The sequence below is a fragment of the Thalia democratica genome, chromosome 4, assembly GCF_965202585.1.
Source record: "Thalia democratica chromosome 4, ktThaDemo2.hap1.1, whole genome shotgun sequence".
Lineage (NCBI taxonomy): Eukaryota > Metazoa > Chordata > Thaliacea > Salpida > Salpidae > Thalia > Thalia democratica.
In genome coordinates this window covers 72,346,854-72,370,102 of record NC_139168.1, presented here as the reverse complement: position 1 = coordinate 72,370,102, position 23,249 = coordinate 72,346,854, and the positions used below count along the sequence as shown (strand labels likewise).

At 25.3% G+C, this 23,249-nt stretch overlaps 1 protein-coding gene across 1 annotated transcript in view; it reads right to left on the bottom strand.

Moving 5' to 3' along the window:
* Positions 1–819: 819 nt before the first annotated feature.
* LOC145833631 (agrin-like) overlaps positions 820–23,249 on the bottom strand; it is a 40,751-nt gene continuing 18,321 nt past the window's right edge. The window contains exons 15-43 of the mRNA XM_082940778.1: positions 23,009–23,082; positions 22,432–22,502; positions 21,957–22,092; positions 21,080–21,227; positions 19,612–19,745; positions 18,020–18,193; positions 17,577–17,729; positions 17,146–17,279; positions 16,713–16,839; positions 16,343–16,440; positions 15,387–15,411; positions 15,125–15,249; positions 14,623–14,842; positions 12,950–12,973; positions 12,447–12,639; positions 10,604–10,712; positions 9,402–9,508; positions 6,317–6,433; positions 4,774–4,946; positions 4,314–4,466; positions 3,926–4,045; positions 3,632–3,737; positions 2,926–3,037; positions 2,606–2,701; positions 2,188–2,368; positions 2,048–2,117; positions 1,529–1,762; positions 1,282–1,388; positions 820–977 (exon numbers count right to left, since the gene is read on the bottom strand). Of these exons, the coding sequence (XP_082796904.1) occupies positions 820–977; positions 1,282–1,388; positions 1,529–1,762; positions 2,048–2,117; positions 2,188–2,368; positions 2,606–2,701; positions 2,926–3,037; positions 3,632–3,737; positions 3,926–4,045; positions 4,314–4,466; positions 4,774–4,946; positions 6,317–6,433; positions 9,402–9,508; positions 10,604–10,712; positions 12,447–12,639; positions 12,950–12,973; positions 14,623–14,842; positions 15,125–15,249; positions 15,387–15,411; positions 16,343–16,440; positions 16,713–16,839; positions 17,146–17,279; positions 17,577–17,729; positions 18,020–18,193; positions 19,612–19,745; positions 21,080–21,227; positions 21,957–22,092; positions 22,432–22,502; positions 23,009–23,082 (3,679 nt within the window). The remainder of the gene's footprint in view (positions 978–1,281; positions 1,389–1,528; positions 1,763–2,047; positions 2,118–2,187; positions 2,369–2,605; positions 2,702–2,925; positions 3,038–3,631; positions 3,738–3,925; positions 4,046–4,313; positions 4,467–4,773; positions 4,947–6,316; positions 6,434–9,401; positions 9,509–10,603; positions 10,713–12,446; positions 12,640–12,949; positions 12,974–14,622; positions 14,843–15,124; positions 15,250–15,386; positions 15,412–16,342; positions 16,441–16,712; positions 16,840–17,145; positions 17,280–17,576; positions 17,730–18,019; positions 18,194–19,611; positions 19,746–21,079; positions 21,228–21,956; positions 22,093–22,431; positions 22,503–23,008; positions 23,083–23,249) is intronic.

Sequence of the window (23,249 nt, the reverse complement as noted above, 5' to 3'; positions counted from 1 at the left end):
ATTCACAATATAAATTTAGTTTTTATTACAAAATTATCATTGTTGAAAATTTCATTAAGTTTTAATAAAAGTGTAGAAAAAAAATGTTAACGATATCACTAAATGTCTTTAATTGAAAAAATAAACTTTGTATGAGCACTTTTTTGAAATTTTATGATGGTATGAAACACAAGATGTTCAAAATAATCATTTTTCATTATAAGTTATGTAATGTACAAAATATCATATTATTACTAAATTGGGTAGAAACTATTACAAAAAAACATCTCAAAAACATATAGCAAATCTTAAAAACAGTATGGTGAATAACTAAATTTAAAAAAGTAGACTCTAAACACAAAAATATTTAATGTCAAATATTAAAAAAAAATAAATAATTTTACAAAATATAGGCAACTGGGACTTAAATGTTTGTATAGTTGAAATAATATACAATAAAAAAAAAAAAAATCAGGCAAAAAGGCTTTGGTAACTTGTAAAAATTTAAAAATTTTTATGCTGTATCGTTATTACAGTGAAGTATCTTCAGTCGTAAACACAAACAAAATTAGGTAGCATTTAATTGAGGTACAATTTAAATTGAAAATTTAAAAAAGTAAAGTTTTCTGTTTTGAAATATAAAAAACGTAGGTTTTTGTTTTAAAATTGTATAAAAAGGTTATGAAGTACGGTCAAAGTGTAAAAATAAAACAAGATTAATAAATAATAAAATATGGCATAATATAAATTGGCAGTTTCAAAAGCTTTTTTTTTGTGAAAAACTGTTCAAACATTATTATTTAAAAGTGGAGCTTCATTATAAAATATTTAGTTTTATTTTCAGGAGTTGAAGTCATTGTTTTTGCAGAGATCATAACTGTTATTATTCTGAATGTCTTTCAATTCATTGAGTTTGACTTTTGTCAGACCAAGGACAAACTCACAGATGCATCCAACAAAGTTATTTGATATTGTAACCTGGTTTGAGTTCTCGCCACCTAAGTTAAAATTATATTTGTTTATGTTATATATAGAGTAATGACAGAGTATTTATTCTATTTACATTTTGTAACAAATTTTAGATTATGATGGGTAGAAGTTTCAACTTTTTTTTCATTTAACGTTTTTAATTTTTGTAACAAAAAACATTTTAAGTTTCTACTAAACAACTGAAAAGATAAAATTACTTAAAATTTACTATACCTAAATATACAGTAGTAAAAACTTTGTGAAGAATTAATTAAAAAATATTCGAAACGTTGTTTATCAGTTGTTTACTCAATATAACTAAATAAAACTTACCAATTATCAATTGGTTGTTAAACTTGATTTTTGAGTATTTTCCATTAAAATTTGACAAGTAAGTGGGTTGGTCGTCATTCAAACTTAATACAACAAGGTTATCCCATCTAAAAATAAGTTACTAATAATACAATTATTTTACTTTAACACTAAACAAAAATTCAATACACCAAAGCTTATAAGTTTATTTAAAAAAATCATTTTAATCAAACTTATTAAGTAGTGTTATTGTTTCACTTCTACTTACACTTTTATGTTTAAGTTGTTCCATTTTTCATTCAGTTTGACTGTGTTCCTTGATTTTATCAACTTGGTTTGGTTTTTATTTGTCATCTTAACATAAACTTGAATTTCTTCATTAACACCAATTGCAAGAGATGAATTGTGATCATTATCTAACGACATTTTTATTTTTGCCAAAACTCCTTGAAGCTCTTTTATTTTGAATTTTATTTTCAGTTGCTTGAATGCAAATGGTGAACTGTTGTTGTTGTTTTAGTTTTTTTGAAGTTTGTATACAATCAAGTTTTTGTTGTGTTTAAAATACTTTATGTTTTTAATAATAAAACTGAATGGTTAAAATTGAAATATAGTAACAAACATTGTATTTAGTTTTATTGACACTTACTTAAAAGCTTCACATTACAATTTTAATCAAAAGTCTGTAATACAGAATTGATAATAACACTCATTTTAGTATCTGAATCTACTTAGTTTTAGAAATTTTCATATATTTACAGTTTAAAAATTAAATTTAAACAAAAACCTTTCATCAAAATTAATGTTTTGCAATGCTGGTGAACTTCCGTCAAAATAAAATGCAGAACTGTTCATTTCTATAAAAGTTTTTAATTTATAAATCATGTTTCGTTTAAATTTACTATCAGTAAAAACTGTTTGATTTACCTTGATCGCAATTGACACCAGTGAAACCTTCTGGACACTCGCAATAAAACTCTTCGTGGTAACTGAAACACTTTGCTTGGTTCCTGCAGGTTCCTTGTTTGCACGGGGAGTTTTCATCAGACTTTATATTTGTCATCTTCATCAAGTTTGGTTGGAACATATTCATGTTGTTGATTGTCAACTGCGTTAAATATGATTATAATTAAAAGAAGATAACAGACCAAAAATTGTTAAATATAGTTTGCTTTGTTGTTGTTTGATCTATCATAAATATATGACATAAATAAGTTTATCAGACGTATAAAAAAGTAGAAACAGATTATTCAGTTATAGCTCTTATGATAACCTTAGTTTCAACTTTAAAGCTCGTTTAATATTGAACTTTTAATGAATACTAATTTACTACGATCAAACTAACTTTTTGAAAAGTTCCAATAAAGTTTGGAACGTTGCCTTGTGACGTAATATTTTTTACACTTCCGGCGTACAACGGAAAGTTTTTGTTCAGTTTTATCTGAAATATCAAAAGATAAGTTAGTAATTATAGATTAGTAGAACAACTTGAGGTTTCTAAACTTTAAAACTGTTTTGTCTTAAATACGTTGTTATTTTCGTTCGAAAATTGTTATACAAAAAGCTTTTACTTACACGTTGTTAGAATTTTTATTTGGTTATTGAATAAGTTTGATTACATAGCCAAGCTTAAACTAAATAAGTTATCACATGATAGTTAATAACCTTCTTATTAAATTTGTCAATCTGTTCATTGTTTAATAAAACAAAAGTTTCAGTTTGGCTTGTTACTATCTCTAAATCGTTCCAATAGTCAGTTTTTATTTTGTTTTGCGATCTGTTTTAAATAACTAATTTAAAAGTTAGAACATTCTTTTGCTAACAAGTATTTTTTAAGCTATTATTTAAGTGACGTTATTAAACATTAAACTTCAACATACATATCGTAACTTATGATTTATTTTTAATTTGTTCAGACTGCATTAAGTACACAATTTGTTAATTACAACAATTTTTTTTGTATAGATATAGGACATAATATTTATGATTAAAAATCGGAAATTAAAAACCTTTTTTAGTGATACAAAACAGGTTTTGTCTGTTTTTTGCTTACGTAACTTACTTCAATTAAACTTTGTACAAAAGGAATTTAAAAGACTTTAAGCGGTATGTGTGGTCAAGTAAATTACTGTAGAAAGCATTAATTCAAACTTTACTCATACAAAAATTCGAATATAATCACCAGTTTGTCTATATCTAAATGTTTGTAAAGCCTCTATGAAATGTTAATACTGAAGTTTATTGTTTTGTAGTAAAGTTTAACTAAACATATACGTACGTAGATCTCAAAAGATATACTTAAATATCGTTTCAAATAAATACGCGTTACTGTTAAATCAGATAAGCTCAAACTGTATACAAATTTTCTCACTTGTAAGTATAAATGTCTGTATTATCGCCAGTTTCTATATTTAAAGTTCCGTTTTCAATAAATATTTTTGTGGAAGAATCGTTGTTTCCGTTGAACAATATTAAACCTAAAAAATAAAGATAATCTTAATTATAACCTATATAAGTAGCTTTATAAATAAAAGGGTATGATGTAATATTATGGAAAAAAATTGCAATGCTCTTTTTTTAAGTTTTTCATATAACTGGTTAAAACTACTTGTATGTTATAATCAAAGTTCATGTATAAACAAAATGTTTTCGTGAATAGACTTACCATCACTTTTTAATGTTTTGAAGACGAAGCTTATAGTTGTAATCTCGTACAAATTTAATGTTTTAAGATTTATTTCAATAGACGATGTACCATTGAGCTTTGGCATAGTTCTTTGAGACTCTGTTCGAATGTTATCAGTTACTTTACAGATTAAAGTTTTATCTTTTTAAACTTAAAGTAAAACATATCTAAACTTATAACAAATTTACTTAATTACAAAGGTTTTGAGTAAAATACAGTTTTGTCTTTAAAAAATAGCTTAAGTAAAAACATATTCTTAAGCACCGTCTCAACTTTCAAAAAGAATATATTAATTACATTCATACATACCAAACTTTTACTAAATAAAACATATCAAGCCTGATATAAAGTGAATAAAAATTCAAACCTAATTTAAAACAGTCAATTTCGTCACCGTGGTCGTCCAAGCATAAACATTCAAACGTGGAGTTGTGTCTTTTGGATCTGCAAATTTTATCTGAAGAACAGGGACTCGACAGACATGGATTTGGAAGATTAGTAGATTCTTCACAATATTCACCTGGTATAACGATTTTGTTATTTCATACTTGGTTTAATTTTTAAATAAATATATTTTGATACTCACTGCTTGAAATGTATTTAAAGATTCTTAGTTGATGAGTATTAAGTTATTTTACTACTTTATATACAACTAAACAAGTCTAAGGTTTTAATTTAAAAAAAAAAAAGTTTTTAAATCCTTAATTAAATGTGTTTAAAAGATAAATTACAAAGCAATATGAATTTATCAAAACATTTTTTAAAAGTTTAAATATACCATCATTTTTTATGTAAATGTGTTAGCCACGAAAACTATTAAATCAAACCTGTATGACACTTGTCGCATTTGCAGTAACTACTGAACTTTTCACCGGTCAGATCTGAATCATTATTATCTTCACCGATCAGATCTGTGCCACTGTTTTCTTTCACATAACAGTCCGCTTCTTGATGGCATGGATTTGGATTGCATGGATGTTTCGAGCGGCAATCGCTTATTCTGTAATATGTGTCATATACTTAAGAAAAAATTCATCTACATTTTACTAATTTAAAGACAACTTTTTTTAAAAATAATTATGACGAGCTGGAACTAAAGTAGTTAGAGAAGTGTTTTAGCTTAAAAAATAAACTGATTACTAAAATGCAACGTTTCTAATTTATCAAAGTTTGTTGACAATTAAAGTTAAAAAGCAAAAACAATAGGTTGAACTTTAGATGCGACAAGAGTTAACATATTTTAAATGTTAAGGTGTTAAAATCAAAAAATAAAAACTTTAAATCAAAAAATTTTCAACAAATTAAAGTTTTCAACTATGATATTTTAGAAATTTTAATTTACGAGCAAAACAGTTTATAAACTTAAGTCTCTAGAGTTTAGCATTTGAGCAGTTTCTTAAGAAGTATTTTTAGTGTATAAAATTCTGTGAGAAGACACCATTTTTTGTTGTTTTGCTTGAAACATAAGTTATGTGTTTTGTACAATTACAGCTTTCAACTGTAAAAACGTGATGCAATTTTGTACTAAGTTGAGCTTAAACGTATTTAAAGATTGTTACTCTGAAAAATAACAACGTTGAACTTTTAAATCTATTTGAGTTAAGTATCTTTTCGTAAAACAAACACGTAATAGATTGAAAAATTTAGTGTTTAGAAAACAAAAATTTTTTCGTATGTTACCTCTATATTTTTAATTAACGATAAATCTAATAGATAACTAAAAAAGTAAATTTAACAAATAACAAAATTCAAATAAATGTTTTAAATATTGCTTTTATTAATAAAAAAAATGATTGGTTTTAATTTAGAATTTACTATACAAGGCATTTAAAGTGTTTGTTGAAAATTTTAAGAAAAATAAAAACAAAACAAATAAAAATTTTACTTACAAAAGATCTTTTAACATTTAAATACTTTAAGAACTTTAAGCATTAAAATCACTCTCGTACATAGTATTACAAAAGTTTGTAGAATCAACCTGCTCATTTTTGAGCTTGTGCTATGTTGAATTGTTGTTAAAAAAAGCATTTTAAATGTGTATATTAAAAAAACAAAACAAATAGTCTTTGCTTAATATTCTGTATTGTAATAACTTGATTTCACTCACACGAGCAGTAAAATTTTTATAATAGTTTGTAGACGCTAATTAAACAAAACAATCTGTGAACAACATCTGCATTTTATTATTTATTGTATCGACTTTCACTTACACTCAAAAATTATAAACTGTATATTGCGCTGATGAAATGCAAATATTCTCATAAAAAACTGTAAAAAATGTCTGCATTTTCGTAACTGGTATTAACTTGCATTTATGTTTAAACATTTTACAACAAAATATGGTGCTAATTTTAAATATTTCGAACCGACCTGTGGATAACATCTGCATTTTCGAAATTCGTCTTAACTTGCATCCTTCCTTTGTATATTGTGACGTCATCAATGCATCCCGTCAGCCCTTTGCAAACTCCCGTTATACTGGATAGTCTGGAAAAAAATATTAGTAAAGTACAAATATTGATTGATAAAAATTAGTTATGCTAGAAGGCCACAAAAAATATTGTGTAGCAAAACTATGTTTTAAAGTAATTTAAAATACTTGTAAGATATCAAAAACTGTTTTTTGACTTTTAAATAATTTTTGTTTAGTGAAACTTACTACAATTACAACTGCTATAAGTAAATAAATAGTTAGTTTTGTAAAACATGGATTAATTTAGTATTGAGAAACATAAACAGTATTTTAGAAACTTTAGTTTATTGTTATCATTTGGGTAATTCAAATCCCAAATAACGTATTAGAAAATATAATAGTCTAAAAGTAATTAAAATTTTAGTTTTATTAAACCCTTAAACTGAGCAATGCTTTAAATTTAAGTATAAAAAAATATATACAATTGTAAAAATATATAAAACGTTGTAAATCTCAATTCGTAGCTGAACTTTGCATAATATTTAAGTTACAGTGGTTTAAGTATACGGCCTAAAACTTCAAAATAAAATATTAAAGAATATTAAGATTATCTTTAAAGCATACTTCTTGGGTGGGCACTGGGTAAATGCAATTGAACAATCATTTAATTAAGATATAAAGCTTTTAATATAATACAGTAAAGCTTTCAGTCTTTTAAATGTATTGAAGTAAAAAACCAAATAAAATAAATTTTATGATAAACTACACGTACTAGATAGATTATGTAGATTTTTTATAACAAAAATGCAATTTGTTAAGCTTTTCATTTAACTTCAAACCGCATATGAAACCAAGTATAAAAAGAACACACGTAAAAGGTAGATGAAAGCAAAACATTCACTTTTAAAACGTTTGTGTGGCCTAAACAATAAACACTCAGTAAAGATTAGCTTTTATCAAATTTTTGCTTACACATCAAAGTAATACATACTTTATTATAACATTATTTAGTTTTACATATCTAAACAAGCTAAATCCTTTACAAAATCGGTGATTAATATTACAACGTCATGATACTAGGTTTTTAACAAATAAAAAAAACATTTATATAAAGTTTAAATATTAATTAGACACTTTTAGATTGAGAGTTTTATTCAACACGGTGTTTCATGCAAACGCAATGATCACGATTAAAAACTCTACAAAGTAAGATAGACAAAGCTATATATACTAAACAACACGAATCAACACTAACTATATTCTCATTACAACTGAGTAATTTTATTTAAATGAGCTTGCCAAATTGACAAAAAAATTCCAAAATGCTTAATGGCCAATTAAGAAAAAAACCTATTGGAAACGTACAAAATAGATGAATAAATAAATAAGTAACTAGAGAACACAAATACAACAACAATACAATAAAAATAAAATAAAAATAAAATAAAAATGCAGGCACGAATGTAATATACTTATAAACTTCCTTTTACTTAGTTGGCCATTAAGCATTTTGGAATCTTTTTGTCAGTTTTGCAAGCTCATTTAAATTAATTTACTCAGTTGTAATAAGAATATAATTAGTGTTGATTAGTATTGTTTAGTATATATAGCTTTGTCTATTTTACTTTATAGAGTTTTTAATCGTGATCATTGCGTTTGCATGAAACACCTTGTTGAATAAAACTCTTAGTCTAAAATTGTTTAATTAATGATTACTTGCTCGTTTTCAGTTGAGCTCTTTATTGGAACTATAACTCACTATAAAGTTAATACAATTATTTAGTTTAAAATCATGTTTATTACACTAAATAAACAATGGAAACTATTATGCTAGTTATAGCAAAAACATTTTTTGTATAATATAGAAAAACTAATTATTTTATTTTACTTATTATAGGTGGCCTAAACATTAAACAGTGAGTCAAGACTAATTACTACAATTGAAATTGATAAAAATTAACATCAAAGTTTTAATTTTTATGATTTAAATTTTTAAACTTAAACCAAAAATATCAAAAAAACTTTGTCATTTTTTAAATTTATAGGTTATAAAACAAACACTGCGAAAAGTATTGAAATCAGTCAATATTAGTTATTACAAAATAATATATACTCTGTAATGCTAAAGTTGCCTTTTTTCGTGATTGATAGTTCAAAACTTGCAGTAAAATTATCGAAGTAATTTGATGATTCATAGCTTGTAAAATAAAAACCGCCAAAATATCAAAAACATCTAAATGATGGATAACAATTACGTCATGATTTCAGATGAGCGAACAATAACCCTCCATTCAAGACAAAGTGAGAAAATGTCTTTTTTCTTTTTTTTATTTTCGTGTTCGTAAACTTATTTTCATGTCAGTTTCTATGTAGCAATTTTAAAAGCGCATGTTTTTTTTTGTGTTATATCTAGTTTTGTGTTATATCGGTTTTAATGAAAAATAGACATACAATAATTATATTTTGTTTTAGAATTAGGTATAAACGTGTTTGGGTGTTTTTAAGTACTTGACAGTTTTTTTGATAGTTAAAAAATGTGTATAGTAAGTTTACTTTTGTTTGTAAATATAAAGTTTATTACTGAATTTTTAAATGAATAAAAATAAATAGTCTGAGTTGTAGACGTTATATCAGTTGAGTTTTAAATTTTTTTCTTATAGCTTTGAAGCTTTTTTTTAACACTGATGACCAAAGTTTTTACGACAGTTTAAGAATATGTTCGTACATAAATAGAAAATAAAAAGTGTTACTTAAAAAACTAAAATGACATTAATAGTTAAATGCACTTTTTAGATTCTGCTACAAATATAAACTATATTTTAACTATACAATAACTATTCTGTACAATATTTACTGTTCTAACAAAATTATTTAAATCTAGTAACTAGCATTGCTTTAAAACAGTGCTATGTACATTTTTCATTAAAATTTATCAATTACTTTAATAGTTCTTATGTTTTAAAGTACAAATTTTATGCGCATTTGAATTGAATATTTTACGTATTTTACGAAAGAGATCATACATAAACAAAGAAAACTGACTCTTCTTCCAGTGATTTTTCGACTCCTCCCAGATAAAGTTTGCACTCCAAATACAACCCCATCACTCCGAATGGAAGAATACCTGTCTTCTTTGTTTCTTCGTCTACCTTTGAATGGTATTTATTTCTTAATTTAATCTTTGGTTAATTGGGATTAATAATTTATTTAAAAGTTTTAGTTAACTTATTAAAGCTGTCTTTTAATTTTGCTGTTTTTTTTTAAAGTATTTTAATATTTAAAATATCTTAAATTTTTTACTTTAAGGTTCTTAGTTAAACCTTAGAAGTAGTATATAAATAATCTTTATCTGTACTTTTTTATCATGTCTAATATTTTTTTAAATGACTCATAAATTCTAAAATTCTAAAATAGATTCTATTTGAATAAGATTTATTTAAGCACTGGCGAGGTCTTTGACCGAAACTTAGTTTGTAAAATAAATTTTGAAAGAAAAAACTTATAAATTCTAAAACTTAAAAACTTGTGTTAAACTTGTTTTTTAAAGGACTTAGAAAGTTTTTAAAATATTGTTAAACTAATTATATTTTAATTTGAAATATGTGTGTATAAAGTGTTAAAATTCTAAACATTGTTACTTTAATTGCTTTCAAAAGAGTATCCAATTTACTTGCTTTACATAACAAAACTGTTTTACATTTATTCATACTTATGAAGCGCATACAAGTATGGTTAACCGAAATATATAATTTAATTTCAAACTACAGTTAAGAACGATGAGCATTGTAAAACATTAAATATACCCTAAGTATACTTTTGTATCGAACAAATTTTGGTTACATCATACATAAATAACTTGTGAACTCTATATTAAATAACTGTAAAAAATATATTTTTAATGTTAAAAAATACCTAAAAAATGTTTCCTTGTAAAATAAATTGTTTATTTTTTCTTTTATTTCACTGAATATATTTTTGAAACTATTAATTTCTTAGTAGAAAAAATACTTAATATTTAGATAAAAACTACAAACAGACATAATCATATACACTTTTTTAAACGTTAGTTTTAAAAATTGAACAAAATATCTTTTAGTTTATAAATACAAAGCTTCTTTAGACATTTACTACCACTTCTTAAATTGTTTTCCTCAGTAAAATTTTCACAGCTTATTTATACTGTTGTAATAGTTTAGCCATATAACAGTTGTTTTCTTATTCTACAGAAATACAACAATGCTTACTTGCAGTAAAACATCTCTCCTGTTGAGAGTCGTGCAAACTATATGCCAGTTCCCATCAGATGCAAAAACATCGCTTCTCAAAATGATTTCTGTTGCTCCTATGACGTATCTGTTGGTTTATTGTTTAGACGTGTTTTAAGAAAATAAAAATATGATATATCGGAAACAACTATCTGTATATTATATAAGTATACAATAAACTATAAATTTTCATTACAATTACGACAAAATTAATTTTGTAAAACAAAATGTGAACAAAACCAAAACTATTTTGCCTGTTTGTTTGAAATTAAACAAATGTGTTGATCAACAATTCTGTTGTTAATATCTTTTATCACGTATCAACAAGTATTAAGCTGTTGTTATGTAACTAAAGTTTAAAGTTTAAGTTTTTGTGGAAGGACTGATAAGAGTTTGTTGATAGATAACTGATTAGATGTCTGGAATTAACTCTTCATAATTTGGTTTTAAAACAGTTCTATATTCTAAGGAAAGTTAAAGTTGTATAGTAGTATGTTTTTTCGCTTTTATTATTTTCCTAACATTGATTTTTTGTATACGATTACAACTTAGTAAAACTTAAAGTAACTAATATCAATAATCAAACACTATTGTTCATGTATAATAGAATATTTTTTCTATTTTACAAAAAAAAATGGTTTTATGTCTATAAAAAACGAAGTTCTTTTCAAATGAATATTATTTCTATTATGTTTTTTATGACATCATCAAAAACTATAGAACAACATATATACTGAAGTAAAGTATAATTTGATCTATTTAAAGCTTAAAAATAATTATTCAAAAGCAGTTGACATCAATAAATTTATTTTACACATTCTTTTGTATATGTGCGTCATAATGTACTTTTTAGGTTTACCTGTAGTAAGTATTTTTCATTAACAATGTTTAAGGTATTTTCGTCGGATATTTTAAACGCCTACACAGAAGCCTTTTGTCTAATGAAGTATTTTTACGTAGCAAACTAATATAAATATTACTATATCACATTGCCATATCTTAATCTTCTGCAAATATCAAAACTAGTTTTAGAATATTTTTCACAGAGAAACATTGTTTCATTCAGATTTTTAAAAGCTGATAAAAACGTTCCGATATTTGTTTTAGAGATAATATTAACACCTAGGATTATAATGACGTTGTTCAAAAATATTTCAAAGTGTTGCATTGTTTTGTGAAGATAAATAAAGTTGAAATGAAGGTTTATCGTATCTAACTTTATAGAATGAAAATAATTCAGCTTTACTAATAATAAAAAATGTCTTTGTAAAAAGTTATCAATAAAAATAGGTATTTTAGACAAAATTTTCTCTGTTAGCTTGCTTAAAGTACATTATTTTTTCAATTTTTATCTAATTATTTTTATGCTGACATATGATATAGTAATAAACATTTGTAACAACAAACAAATAAAAGTACCTAGTTTACGTTGTGTATAAAAAAGCTTTAGTTGTTTTACCGATATAGTTTTATTAGTTGTAATTTATCACAAACATTCTTAAATACCCAAGAAAAACTTAACTACTCAGTATATGTAGTGAATAAATACTTACAAATGTAATTTATTAGCTTTATTTTATGAAAAACCTATAAACAACCAAAGAAAAACTCAATTACTTAGTATCTGTAGTGAACAAATACTCATAAATGTAATTTATAAGTTGTAGCACAAACATGTAAACAACCCTCCCATTCTTAACAGGCAGTGTATTGAAAGATTAAGTATTAGAAAATGTCTAATTTATATTAAGAAATTATTAATTATTCAATAAAAATATCGAAAAAAAAAACAAAAAGTATTTATGTCAGAAACTAAACAAACCTGTAAACAACCCTCCCGTTTTCAACAGACAACGTGATTGATGATTCACCGTCGGTCAGGTGAAGCAGCCACCCGTTGAAGTCGAAAGTCTTGAAGCTGAACTTCAGCCGCATCTGCCGCGTCACGTGACTCACAAAACGAGAGAAGAGAATGTACGAGCTGCCGCTGAACGAGGGGATCGTCACAATTGAACCTGAAATTTTTTGTTGTTTTTTTTACAGACCGGCAAGCGTCATTAGAAATTATAAAGTGTTGTAAATTTTGTAAAATTGAGTTTTATGATACTTTAAAATATGGTAAACATATTGTTCAAACTTTTAATAAAAGGAATGCTTAGTTACTGGTATCAATAAATATATTAGTAGTCTCGAAAAAAAAAACTATAGTTCAGTTTTAGTTATATCACTTTTAGTAATTTACTTGATTTCACATAAAAAGTAAGTTAGCGTAAGTTAAATTATGGTTTGTAAAAATTTAAATTATAAGTTAAATAAAAAACTTACTTTCAGTGTATTCTGGTGTCCAACCTGTTAATAAAATATCTAGTTTTTAAAATGTAAACAGTGTTTTCATAAACGATGAGATAGACAGACATATAAGATAAATTATTTTAATTATTTGTGGATGTTTTATGAGAAAAGTTTAGGCAACAAGTTATAAGTTTAGTCTATTAAGTTTACATTTTAAGATTTAAAATAAAATTTAGCTCTTTAAAATGCTTGCAGTTTAAAATTTTACTAGGCAACATGCAATTAGTAAACAAGCAACTTGCCCTGCATGCAGTTAAGTAGCAACCAATTTGACGTTTTTGCGTTCTGCTATTTTTGATAGTGAACATTCGTGATAGTGTGAGCACTGCATGGCAAAGCTTTTTTGGTTGTGGCAATTTAGTATGTAGTAAATAGCAAAATTATTTTGCAAAATTACGTTTATATTGCTAATGCTACCTTAATTTTTTTTCTTGTAGCCAAGATTTGAAATTTATACATTTTATCGTTTAACTTGGTATATGTTTTAATAAAAGTATTAAGATTTAAAATAACGTCTGACACTGTTTTTACTTAAAACTTACACAACTTGAAGATTTGAAAATTTTATTATAGTTTTTATTATTTCTAACAACTAAAAATTAACAAATACTTTGTTAAAGTTTTATTTTTCTTTTGTTGAAAAAAAAAATCAAAAATAAATGTAATACATTTTATTAAGTGTAACAAAAACAAACAAAAAAAAACTGTAAGCGTAATTTTGTAAAACAAAAAAGTTAAACTAAAAATTTAAAATTTACATGAAATTTACAAAAAGAATTTTGTAGAACAAGCTAAAACAAAAGTATTTTTGAATATTGAAATTTAGCTGTTAAGTTAAAGAATACTCCTAACAGATAAAAAGTAAAAAGTGTAAGTTACTATCCAGCGCTATCAAAGCTTAACTAGAACAAAATGCAATTTTATAAACATTAAAAAAAGCCTTTTATTAAAAAAGCAAATCGGCCTGTAACCATGCAATAACATATAATAAAGTTAATTATAAACACGGTTTTTAATGTTTAGTATGTAATATAGTTTAAATCTATTTAAAAGTGAATACAAATTAAGCTCTAAAAGTTAAAATATGCTGAATGAAAACATAACTCAGTAAAAGTTCAGTAAAAGAGGCAGTTTTATTAATATTTGTAAAAAAAAAAACTGTCTAAAGTTCATTAATGACAAAGCTAAAACAAAGCATCAAAGAAAATACAAGCAGCGAAAAGTTTAATGATAAATTAAAAAAAAATATATTTTTTACAGAGTAAAACTATAGGTTTAGAGAAACAATACTTTATTAGTATATATTACTTTCAACACAATTTTTTTTAATATTTGGTCTTCTCTCAATTTACTCAATCTTTTCTAGGATAATTTTTGATCACTAAGAGAACTCACTGATAGAAGATATACAAAATTATTTTATGAATGATAAATGTGTAAATGTGTGTTTATTAACAGTCTAAAAAAGAAAAAAAGTACTTAAACCAAAATAATCTAAACTATTAACCTTATACAAAACAATATTTGGTCCTTCAGAAAATATCATAAAATAACGTTAGGAAAAAAAATTTAAGAAAACATAAAAAATTGAAAGGTTTCAAAGAACAAAAAAAATTATTACAAAACATCACTATCATTTCGGCTACCTTGCTCATAAAACTTGTAAACATCAGTCGTTCCTCCTTGCAGTAAAAAGTAATCTGTCAGATAATCCCCCATTTCGAGATAGCTTATATTCTGTACTAAGTTCACTTGGAAATTGATTGATATTTTCTTACCACCAGTGGGCGATCTACCGAACTCGTGTATTTCGACGGAGTAAATATTGTCTGACAAGTTGGCAGGTTGGTCCAGCTGGTCGTATATCTGCAACATCACTTTCATAAAGGTAAATTTCTAATTTTTAAATTAAGTTTATAAAATCTACAAGAACACATGATTTTATTTAATGTTAAATTTCGTTTAAAAAAGTTCCTTATTTTTTCAATAGATTCTGTTACAGATTTTCATTTTTAAAAAATCTTTTAATAAATCAAAAATGAGCAGTCAACAAAAATATTATATAAAACGACATCTAGTTGAGTATTTGTATCGACTCAAATCAAGTCATGTATGATTTCAAGGCACAGATAAATGAATTTTACTAACCCTTTTTTCAAAGTGCTCCTTGTATTTCTGGTGATTTTTTGAAGTTTTTATTTTCAGATCAATTTTGTAGTTCCATTTTTTTCTCACCGACAAAACAGCATTTCCCATTACTTTGAAGATAACGACTGAAAAATTTTGTCTATTTTAATAACTACATTATTTTAACAATGTATATAGATTGAAACAGCAACACATTTGAACTGAAGTTTTTTTTTTTAAATAAAGACTTAAAGATAAAGAGTTACATACAAAATCAACTTACTGTTTTCTGGAGCAGATGTAGTATCCTGAAAAAATATCTAATTAGACTTTAACATGAACAAACTTAATGTTATAAGATTATTCAAAGTCTAAAACTCAGGTAATATACTTAAATAAGCACTTTAAAAAATGATTTTAGATAATATTTAAAATAAAATCGACAATCAGAATAGTTTGGTATCAATTTTATATTTGTTAGTTCACTTTTTTATCATTATATCCAAAACTTACAGATAGAAAATTAAAAAAAAAAAATTATAATGCTTTAAAACTTCAATCGCAGTTAATTTAAAAGTTGTGAAAATCTAATTATTAATAGTAAAGATAAAACTATTGTTTATGTTTTATTGATTAAAGAAAAAAAGGAGTATTGATTTTTATCATTTGTATGAAGAAGCTAGTAACAAATCTAGCAGTATTGTACGATTTCTCTTATTTTAAAACAAAAAATATCCCTTGTATGAAAATTATTTAAGTGGTCCGAAAATCATCAATGCCTTAGCGTAAAAAAGCTGACAAAAATAATCATAAGAACATGATATCATAAGCTTAAACGTACTGAAAAAGCAGAACCTTCTTTGAGAAAAGATTATCAATGGTAAAGCTAAAACTATTGTTTATGTTTTATTAATTAAAATAAAAAAAAGAATATTGATTTTTGTAATTTGTATGAGAAAGCTAGTAACAAAATTAGTAGTACTGTACCATTTCTCTTATTTAAAAATTAAAAAAGCCTTTGTATGGAATTTTTCAAGTGGTCCGAAAATCATCAATGCCTTAGCGTAAAAAAGCTGACAAAAATAATCATAAGAACATGATATCATAAGCTTAAACGTACTGAAAAAGCAGAACCTTCTTTGAGAAAAGATTGAAAGTGATTTGAAAGTAATTTTTAAAGCTAACAAAAGTCATCACTAAACCTTTAACTTAATAATCGAAAAGTATTGAGAAACTGACCTCATTTTCAGCGGAACCTTCAAAATCTTCATCGTCTGTTGTACCGCCGTTGTTGTTATTTATGACGTCATTATCATCTGTTCCGCTTCCTTCTAGCTCTGTTGTTCAGAGAAAGTATGTTACTTTGTAAGTAGTTTTAAAATTCGTTCAGAAAACTTTGATTCCAACAAAGATTTTAAAGTTTTTTTAAATACCGTAAAAAGTAAATTTGTATGATCCTTAAAGGTTGAAAGAGAAATGCTGGAAACCCAACTATGACTTTAATCTTCTAACTAATAAATATCTGAGACAAAAAAAAACTAGATTAATATAAAAACCCATATAGTGTGATTTAATTTGATAATTTAAAACCTTGAAAGTTTTAAAATACCTTCACCGAAGTCACAATGTCCGTTTTTAAACACAGTGACTTCATTATGACCAATTGTAATGTGGGGGCAGGTGAGCGCTTTCATCATGCACTCGTTTTCATATGTTTTACCATCAGTGCCGCATACCTAATTAAAGAAAAGTTTAAATGTACAAAGATCTAAAACATAAGTTTATGTATATTTATATTTAAAATAAGTTATGAGTGTATTTCAGAAAAGTACGCGAGTAAAATATGCTTTTAGAACTAATAAGTAAGCTCTTTTTTACACTTAACTAAGTTGATCATAAATTTTAAGATATTTAAATAAAAATATTTGAAAAAAGTTTTTGTTAAGCTGTAAATATTTAGAGTAAACTAAGCTTTTAAAATTATAAATTGTGTTGATTTTGAAATTCAATACTTTAGTTTTAAAAAGTTAAAAACTACTTACTAAGTTTTTAAATTCATTTTTACAGTCTTCTACGGTAATACAAACACATTTAGCAACTAAGTCAAATTCATCTCCAACAACTTTGCATGTTTGATCTCCTCTTTGGCATACTACATCGCTGCATAAGTCTTTATCTAGAAAATAACTCAATATCAACCTCTAGTATTGAGATTGTCTCGTAAAAATCACCGCTAAGGTGTAGTAGAGAGTTTGTAAAACTCCTGGTAACTTTTACTTGATTAAACCACTAAAGTTTTATAGGTCGATTACAATTTTTAAAAAACTTATTTAAAGGTACAACATAAGTCCACTAAAGTTGCATACTTTAAATGTTGTAAACAAAATATCCACAACTTTCGGTATAACAACACTTGGTTTTAATAAACTATTTTCGATTTTTTAAAGTATTGTTTTATTTTCTAATATTAAACCTCCTTCATCAGTAGCGCATCCTTGATCAGTAACAACACTTCCGTCATTGCAAATATCACACTTCAACCCACTAACTCCCTCAATGCAGCTACATTCACCGTCAACTTGGTTGCAGTCTTGCCTCAATGAACCATGGCTGATGCAGTTGCATTCTATAATAAAAACGCATTTTAAAACATGTTATATCGGTTTTGTTAACCAAATCAACAGTTAGAAACCGCTGGTATTTTGTTCCAACTAACTATAAAAACAAAAAATTAAATATCTTAGTACTATTGTGTTTTAAATAAAAGCACTAATTTACATAGAAAAAACATCTTAAGTCAATCAAGTATTGTTAATGTTCCAAAACAAAAATTCTAGTACTTTTAAGCACTAATCAAAATATAATAAATTTATTTTTTGATTTTTTTTAGCTGAATAATTAATTATCAATACAAACTTTTGCATCCATCAGATTGCATAGCAACGACAGAAGTGAGGTCATAGTAACCAGGGAGGCACCTGTCACATCTAACACCCCCCACATTGGGTTTACATGGGCACTGCTTGGTAACTGGGTCGCATGAATGGTTGCTAAGCGTCGCTTTCCAGTTGCAATCACAATCTGAAGTTGCTGTATTGGAAAATTTTATTAAGAACAAAATTAAATATAGTGTTTAAAAATTGTTGAAAGTATAGGTAACATTAAAAAAAAATAAATAAACTTAGATGTAAATGTCTTTCAAATATTATATTTTTTATTAATTATGTTGTGGTTAAACTAAATGGTACATTTTTGTTAGAATGATATTAAAAAAAGTCGTTAATAGTTAAATGTTATTACATATTTCATTAAATTAAAATAAAGTACTTTTATTCTTTAAAACAGTATTTTTTTGTTTAGATAACTTTACGAACTTTATTTGGTAAATAGAAAAATTATTTGTGTACTTTAACTAATATTAATTTCTTTAAATATGCAACCTTAGCTTAAAAATAAACATCTTAAAGTGAAAAAACCTTATATATTAATAAACCATGAACTTAAAGATTTGTTTAAATACTTGTAAAAGTATGTATATAACTATTCAATACTAAACATAGAAACAAATTTGAAACTGTTATTTATAAAATGACATTTTAACTATTTTTTCATATGTGTAAATTTGCTACTTTTGACTGACCTTTTCCGAAAAAAAGTTAGATTTCAAAATTCATTGTCTAACTAAGTGTAGCAAATTCAATTGCTATTGTGTTTATAAGTCATTTACTTAACGCTTCCTATTTTAAACTTTCGAAAGCACTTATGAATTTCACGGCTTACTTTGGGTTAGTTTCAATTGTAAACAGTGCTGTACTTGATTTTAAACTTGAGAGCTTTGCGTTTGGACTTAAGTTTTGTAAAAAGTTTATTTTCTCTATAAAATTTTAAGTAAACTTGAACTTTAAAAGGTTTAAAAACTTTAATTCTAAGAGTACTTTAAATTTTAGTTACACAAATAATTTCAAATCTATTTTTATAGTTAAGGATATTTTTATGGTTTTTTAAAATTTTTTATTTGCTGTAAATATACAAGAATCTTTTGTATAAGAATGTCATAATTTAATTTAAAATACGAGAAGTTAAGCTTTAATTTTAAACGAGTTTATCAACTGCTTATATAAGCACAAATTTATTTTCTTTAATTTTCTCATCATTTAATTGCAACTTTTATTCAAGAAAACTACGTCACACAAGGTTTATATTTCGATCAAAGTTAAAAATAACAAAAATCCCTGACCATTTCTCTAAAATGTCTAGGATATTGCTAATATAACTTCAAAAGAACTAAATACTATAAGACCTATTTTTAATTCGAAGCAATTACTGGAGCAAACAAAAACACTTTAACAGAACTGACTTTATTATTTTTCTCTGAAAAAAAAAACCCAACAAAAAATATTTAAAAATTACAATGGTTTGAAAACATTTGTTGTTGTTCATTTTGTTTTAATTAACTTGAATTAGTTTTGTTGTCAATAAACTAAATTTATCTTATACACGTAACTAACCACTTTCTGTGTCATTTCTACATTCACCCTCGTAAGCTACAGTTATGTTGACATTTTTCTCGCACGAAGACTTGTCCAGGTGACACGTTGTCTTGTAAGTTGTGTTGTCACTGCCACAAACAATGTTTTCATCTCTGTTTGTAGTGTAGTTAGTATATTAAGTTAACTGTCATAGAGTGATATGAAGTTATATACTATTGTAATAGTTATATAAAGAAATGATACTAAGCTATTATACAAATTTTATCTGAAGAGTTTTTTCGTTAGAAGTTCCTTAGACCAAGTTTTTTAACCTTTTTTATCGTTCAATGTACAACATTTAGATATTTTATAGAAGTTACATGTTGTTTTTCAATTTGAGGAAGATTACTGAACATCATTTGGTACTAATAGTTTTACTTTCAAAACTATTTGATGTTTTATAATGAGCGTTAAACTTTGACAATCTTCTTATTCTTAAAAGTGCCTAGCAAAAGGTTTAGAGTAGTTCAAATTTTATGAAGCTATTTAGCATGTATAAATAGTTTAATCCCTATTTTCTTGTCAACCTGATCTAATCAGCAGTACTTATGCTTTTGTATAAATGTCATTAGCTATATTCAGACATGTATATAGCTAGTTTTTATAAGTATTATAATCCGTATTTTTAGTCATTTTGATTTAATCATCAGTACTTTTACTTTTGTATTAATGTTATTAACTTTATTCAGGCATGTATAATTGATTTCTACAAGTAAAAATCAGGCTTTAAAATGTTCGTGGTTTGAAAATACTTTAAATAAAAATTTTTATTAAACCACATTTTTATTTTGTAATAAGTTTGTAAAAGTTATCTCTCTTAAAAATGTATATAAAAACTTTCAGTTAAAAGCTGTTTAAGTTTAATCAATCATCACCAAGTAAGTTTCATCAGTGGGAAAAGTTAATTAAAAGTATTTGAAAAAGTAAAATAAAAATTTAACGCTAAATACTTGTGGTAAATAAACTAGCATTACATTATTTTTATATTACTATGCTCAAAGAACTTCCTGTTTTAAACTTTGATTTGATTTTAAACAGAACTTTGTGCAAATATTAAAAAAAGCTAGTAGTTTTTCATTATAAATGCTTGAGCGTTCGTTTTTTCTTTATAATATCTAGTTATTTTAGTAGTAACTATTTTTTTTTCATACTTTAATATTTTTTAATAATATATATTGCTATAGTTTTATAAATAAGTTTTAATATCTTTTAAAAGGAAGCATTCATAGAAAATCTACTAGTCCACTAGTGTTTTAAGATAAGTAACTAATGATTACAAGTTCCTAGAAAATACTAAAAGTTTCTTTTAAATTCAGCAGTTGTACATGTAGTTAAGAAAAATGTACCAATGAAACTAACTCTAATTGACATCCGTGATACAACATATACAGTTGATATTTTAAACTTTGTAATACTTTTAATCAAGATAAATTTAACTTGTTCTCACTCAAATTGACATCCGTGACCACAGAAACACTGATGCTCCCCATCAATCAGCTCGCAAATTCCAAACTGACAATTTTCGCATTTATCATCTTCATACTCATCAGGGTAATAATCTTCATCAGGATAGTCGTCTCCCGAGGCTGAAGACCCTGTTTTAATTGTTTATTACAATTCGAGTGTTAGTACCTTGTAAAAACTATCCTTACACTTATAATATATAACTTTTCGTATTTATACTTTTTATGATAGTCGTCACATGTGCCTGGTATGTCTGTTTAAACAAAATTCTATTAAATATTGCGGCACTTATTGATACCCTTTAAGCTATTTTACAAAAAGAAAACAGAAAATGAAAAGAGACAACAGTTTAAACATTGTATGAAAAACTTTAAAAACATAAGTTAAAGGTACATATTTTAGCTTTAAATGGAGCTAAAGCTAACTAAAAACTGTTATGAAATTTATAACACTAAATTGACCTAACCTAGTTGAATTAATTAAAACGTTTGGAAATTAAACTGTCAATTATAATGCATGTTAAATAAATGTCAACTAAATTAATTGTTTAACTACATAATGTTGTTAGTACGGTATAAAAAGCAATTGGCCCATGCTAGGTAAATTTATCATTTAAAAAGTAGCTTAATTGATGCATTTTATATTTACATGAATTCAAAAGCATTTATAGAACACTGAAAAAGTTTTAAAAATAAATAACACTATGATTAGATACAAATTTAAATAAAGTATAAACTATTATTTCAAAAAACTGACGTGTTCCTAAGGTTTTTTAAGATCGTAATATTTAAAAAAATATCTTACTATCAAACGTACATTTTAACATAGTTAATACCAGTTAAAAAAATTGTTAAACTGACCTGCAAAACATTCTTTCTCCGGATCAACTTCAATTTGGATACTGTTCTCACATGAGTATAGTTTCAATTGGCATTCACTAGAATACAGTTCACCGTCACTCCCGCACACTGGTTCAGCATCCGGGTCATCAGGACACTGAAAAAGTAGTAAGACTTTTTAAAGTTGAAAAATAATTAGATTGAAAAAACATTGTAAAAATTTATATTATATTGATTGAATAGTTCTTATGAAGACTTGTTATTTCATATTTTTATCTAGACTAGTTTAACAATTAAAATCATTTGGACAATTAAATATAAAACAGTATTTTTCAAAGTTAAACCATACGATATTTTAGTGCTAGAAAATAAATTAAATAAATTTTTTTAACTTTTCTTCCATAAGTAAAGTTTAATTTTCTAAATACTACAGTTTATGTTTATAACAAAAAAATATCAATTGAGATAAACATGCTACTTTATCAATTTTTTTTACCTCATTACATATGCAACTTCCATCAACACATACTCCATTAAACGGACATTCTAATCCTTGACAACCTTTTTCTGCTAACAATTAAACAATGAAAAAAAACCAGTAGAGTAACCAAAAAAACTAAAGTTCTTAAAGCTAAAGAAAAATACCGACAAAAACTAACGTTATTTAGTAAAGTTTTATAGATCAAATAAGTTTTTAAACTAAACTATTCATACTTGTTTAGGTTTATAACAGTAAAGTATAACTTTAAATTAATTTTTTAAAGTTATTTGCAAAACTTTGTATAAAACTACAGAGTATACGTAGACTTTATAAGTAGTTTTCAAGCGTTTAATAAATTTGTATTTCACTAGTTAAGTTAAAACAATTACAATAAAGTTTTACCCAGAAAATCGAATGGTGTATTTGTTGAGGATTAAAATAGTTTAAATATATTAAAATTTAAAACGCTTTTCACTAAAATACTTGAAGCTTATCTTACTAAAACCTTCACTCCGTAATAAGTCAAGTGTAGTATATTTAACGTTAAGTAGTTGAATATGTAAAGTATTTAGATAATAAAGTATAATCTTACCACAGCTGCTATTTGAAAGTATTTCAACATTTTTGTCGTTTTCACAGTTGTATCGTTCAAGTTGACATTTATTCCTGCAAATTTTACATGTTTAACTTATTTGGTATCATGATTTGTGTAAGTAATTTTCGTTGAAAAATCCTATAAGTTCGTATAGAGGAAGCTTAACTAAATATGTATGTTGTAAAATGTTTTGATTAAGATTAAATATATTAAGATAAAATATACACTTCCAACACTT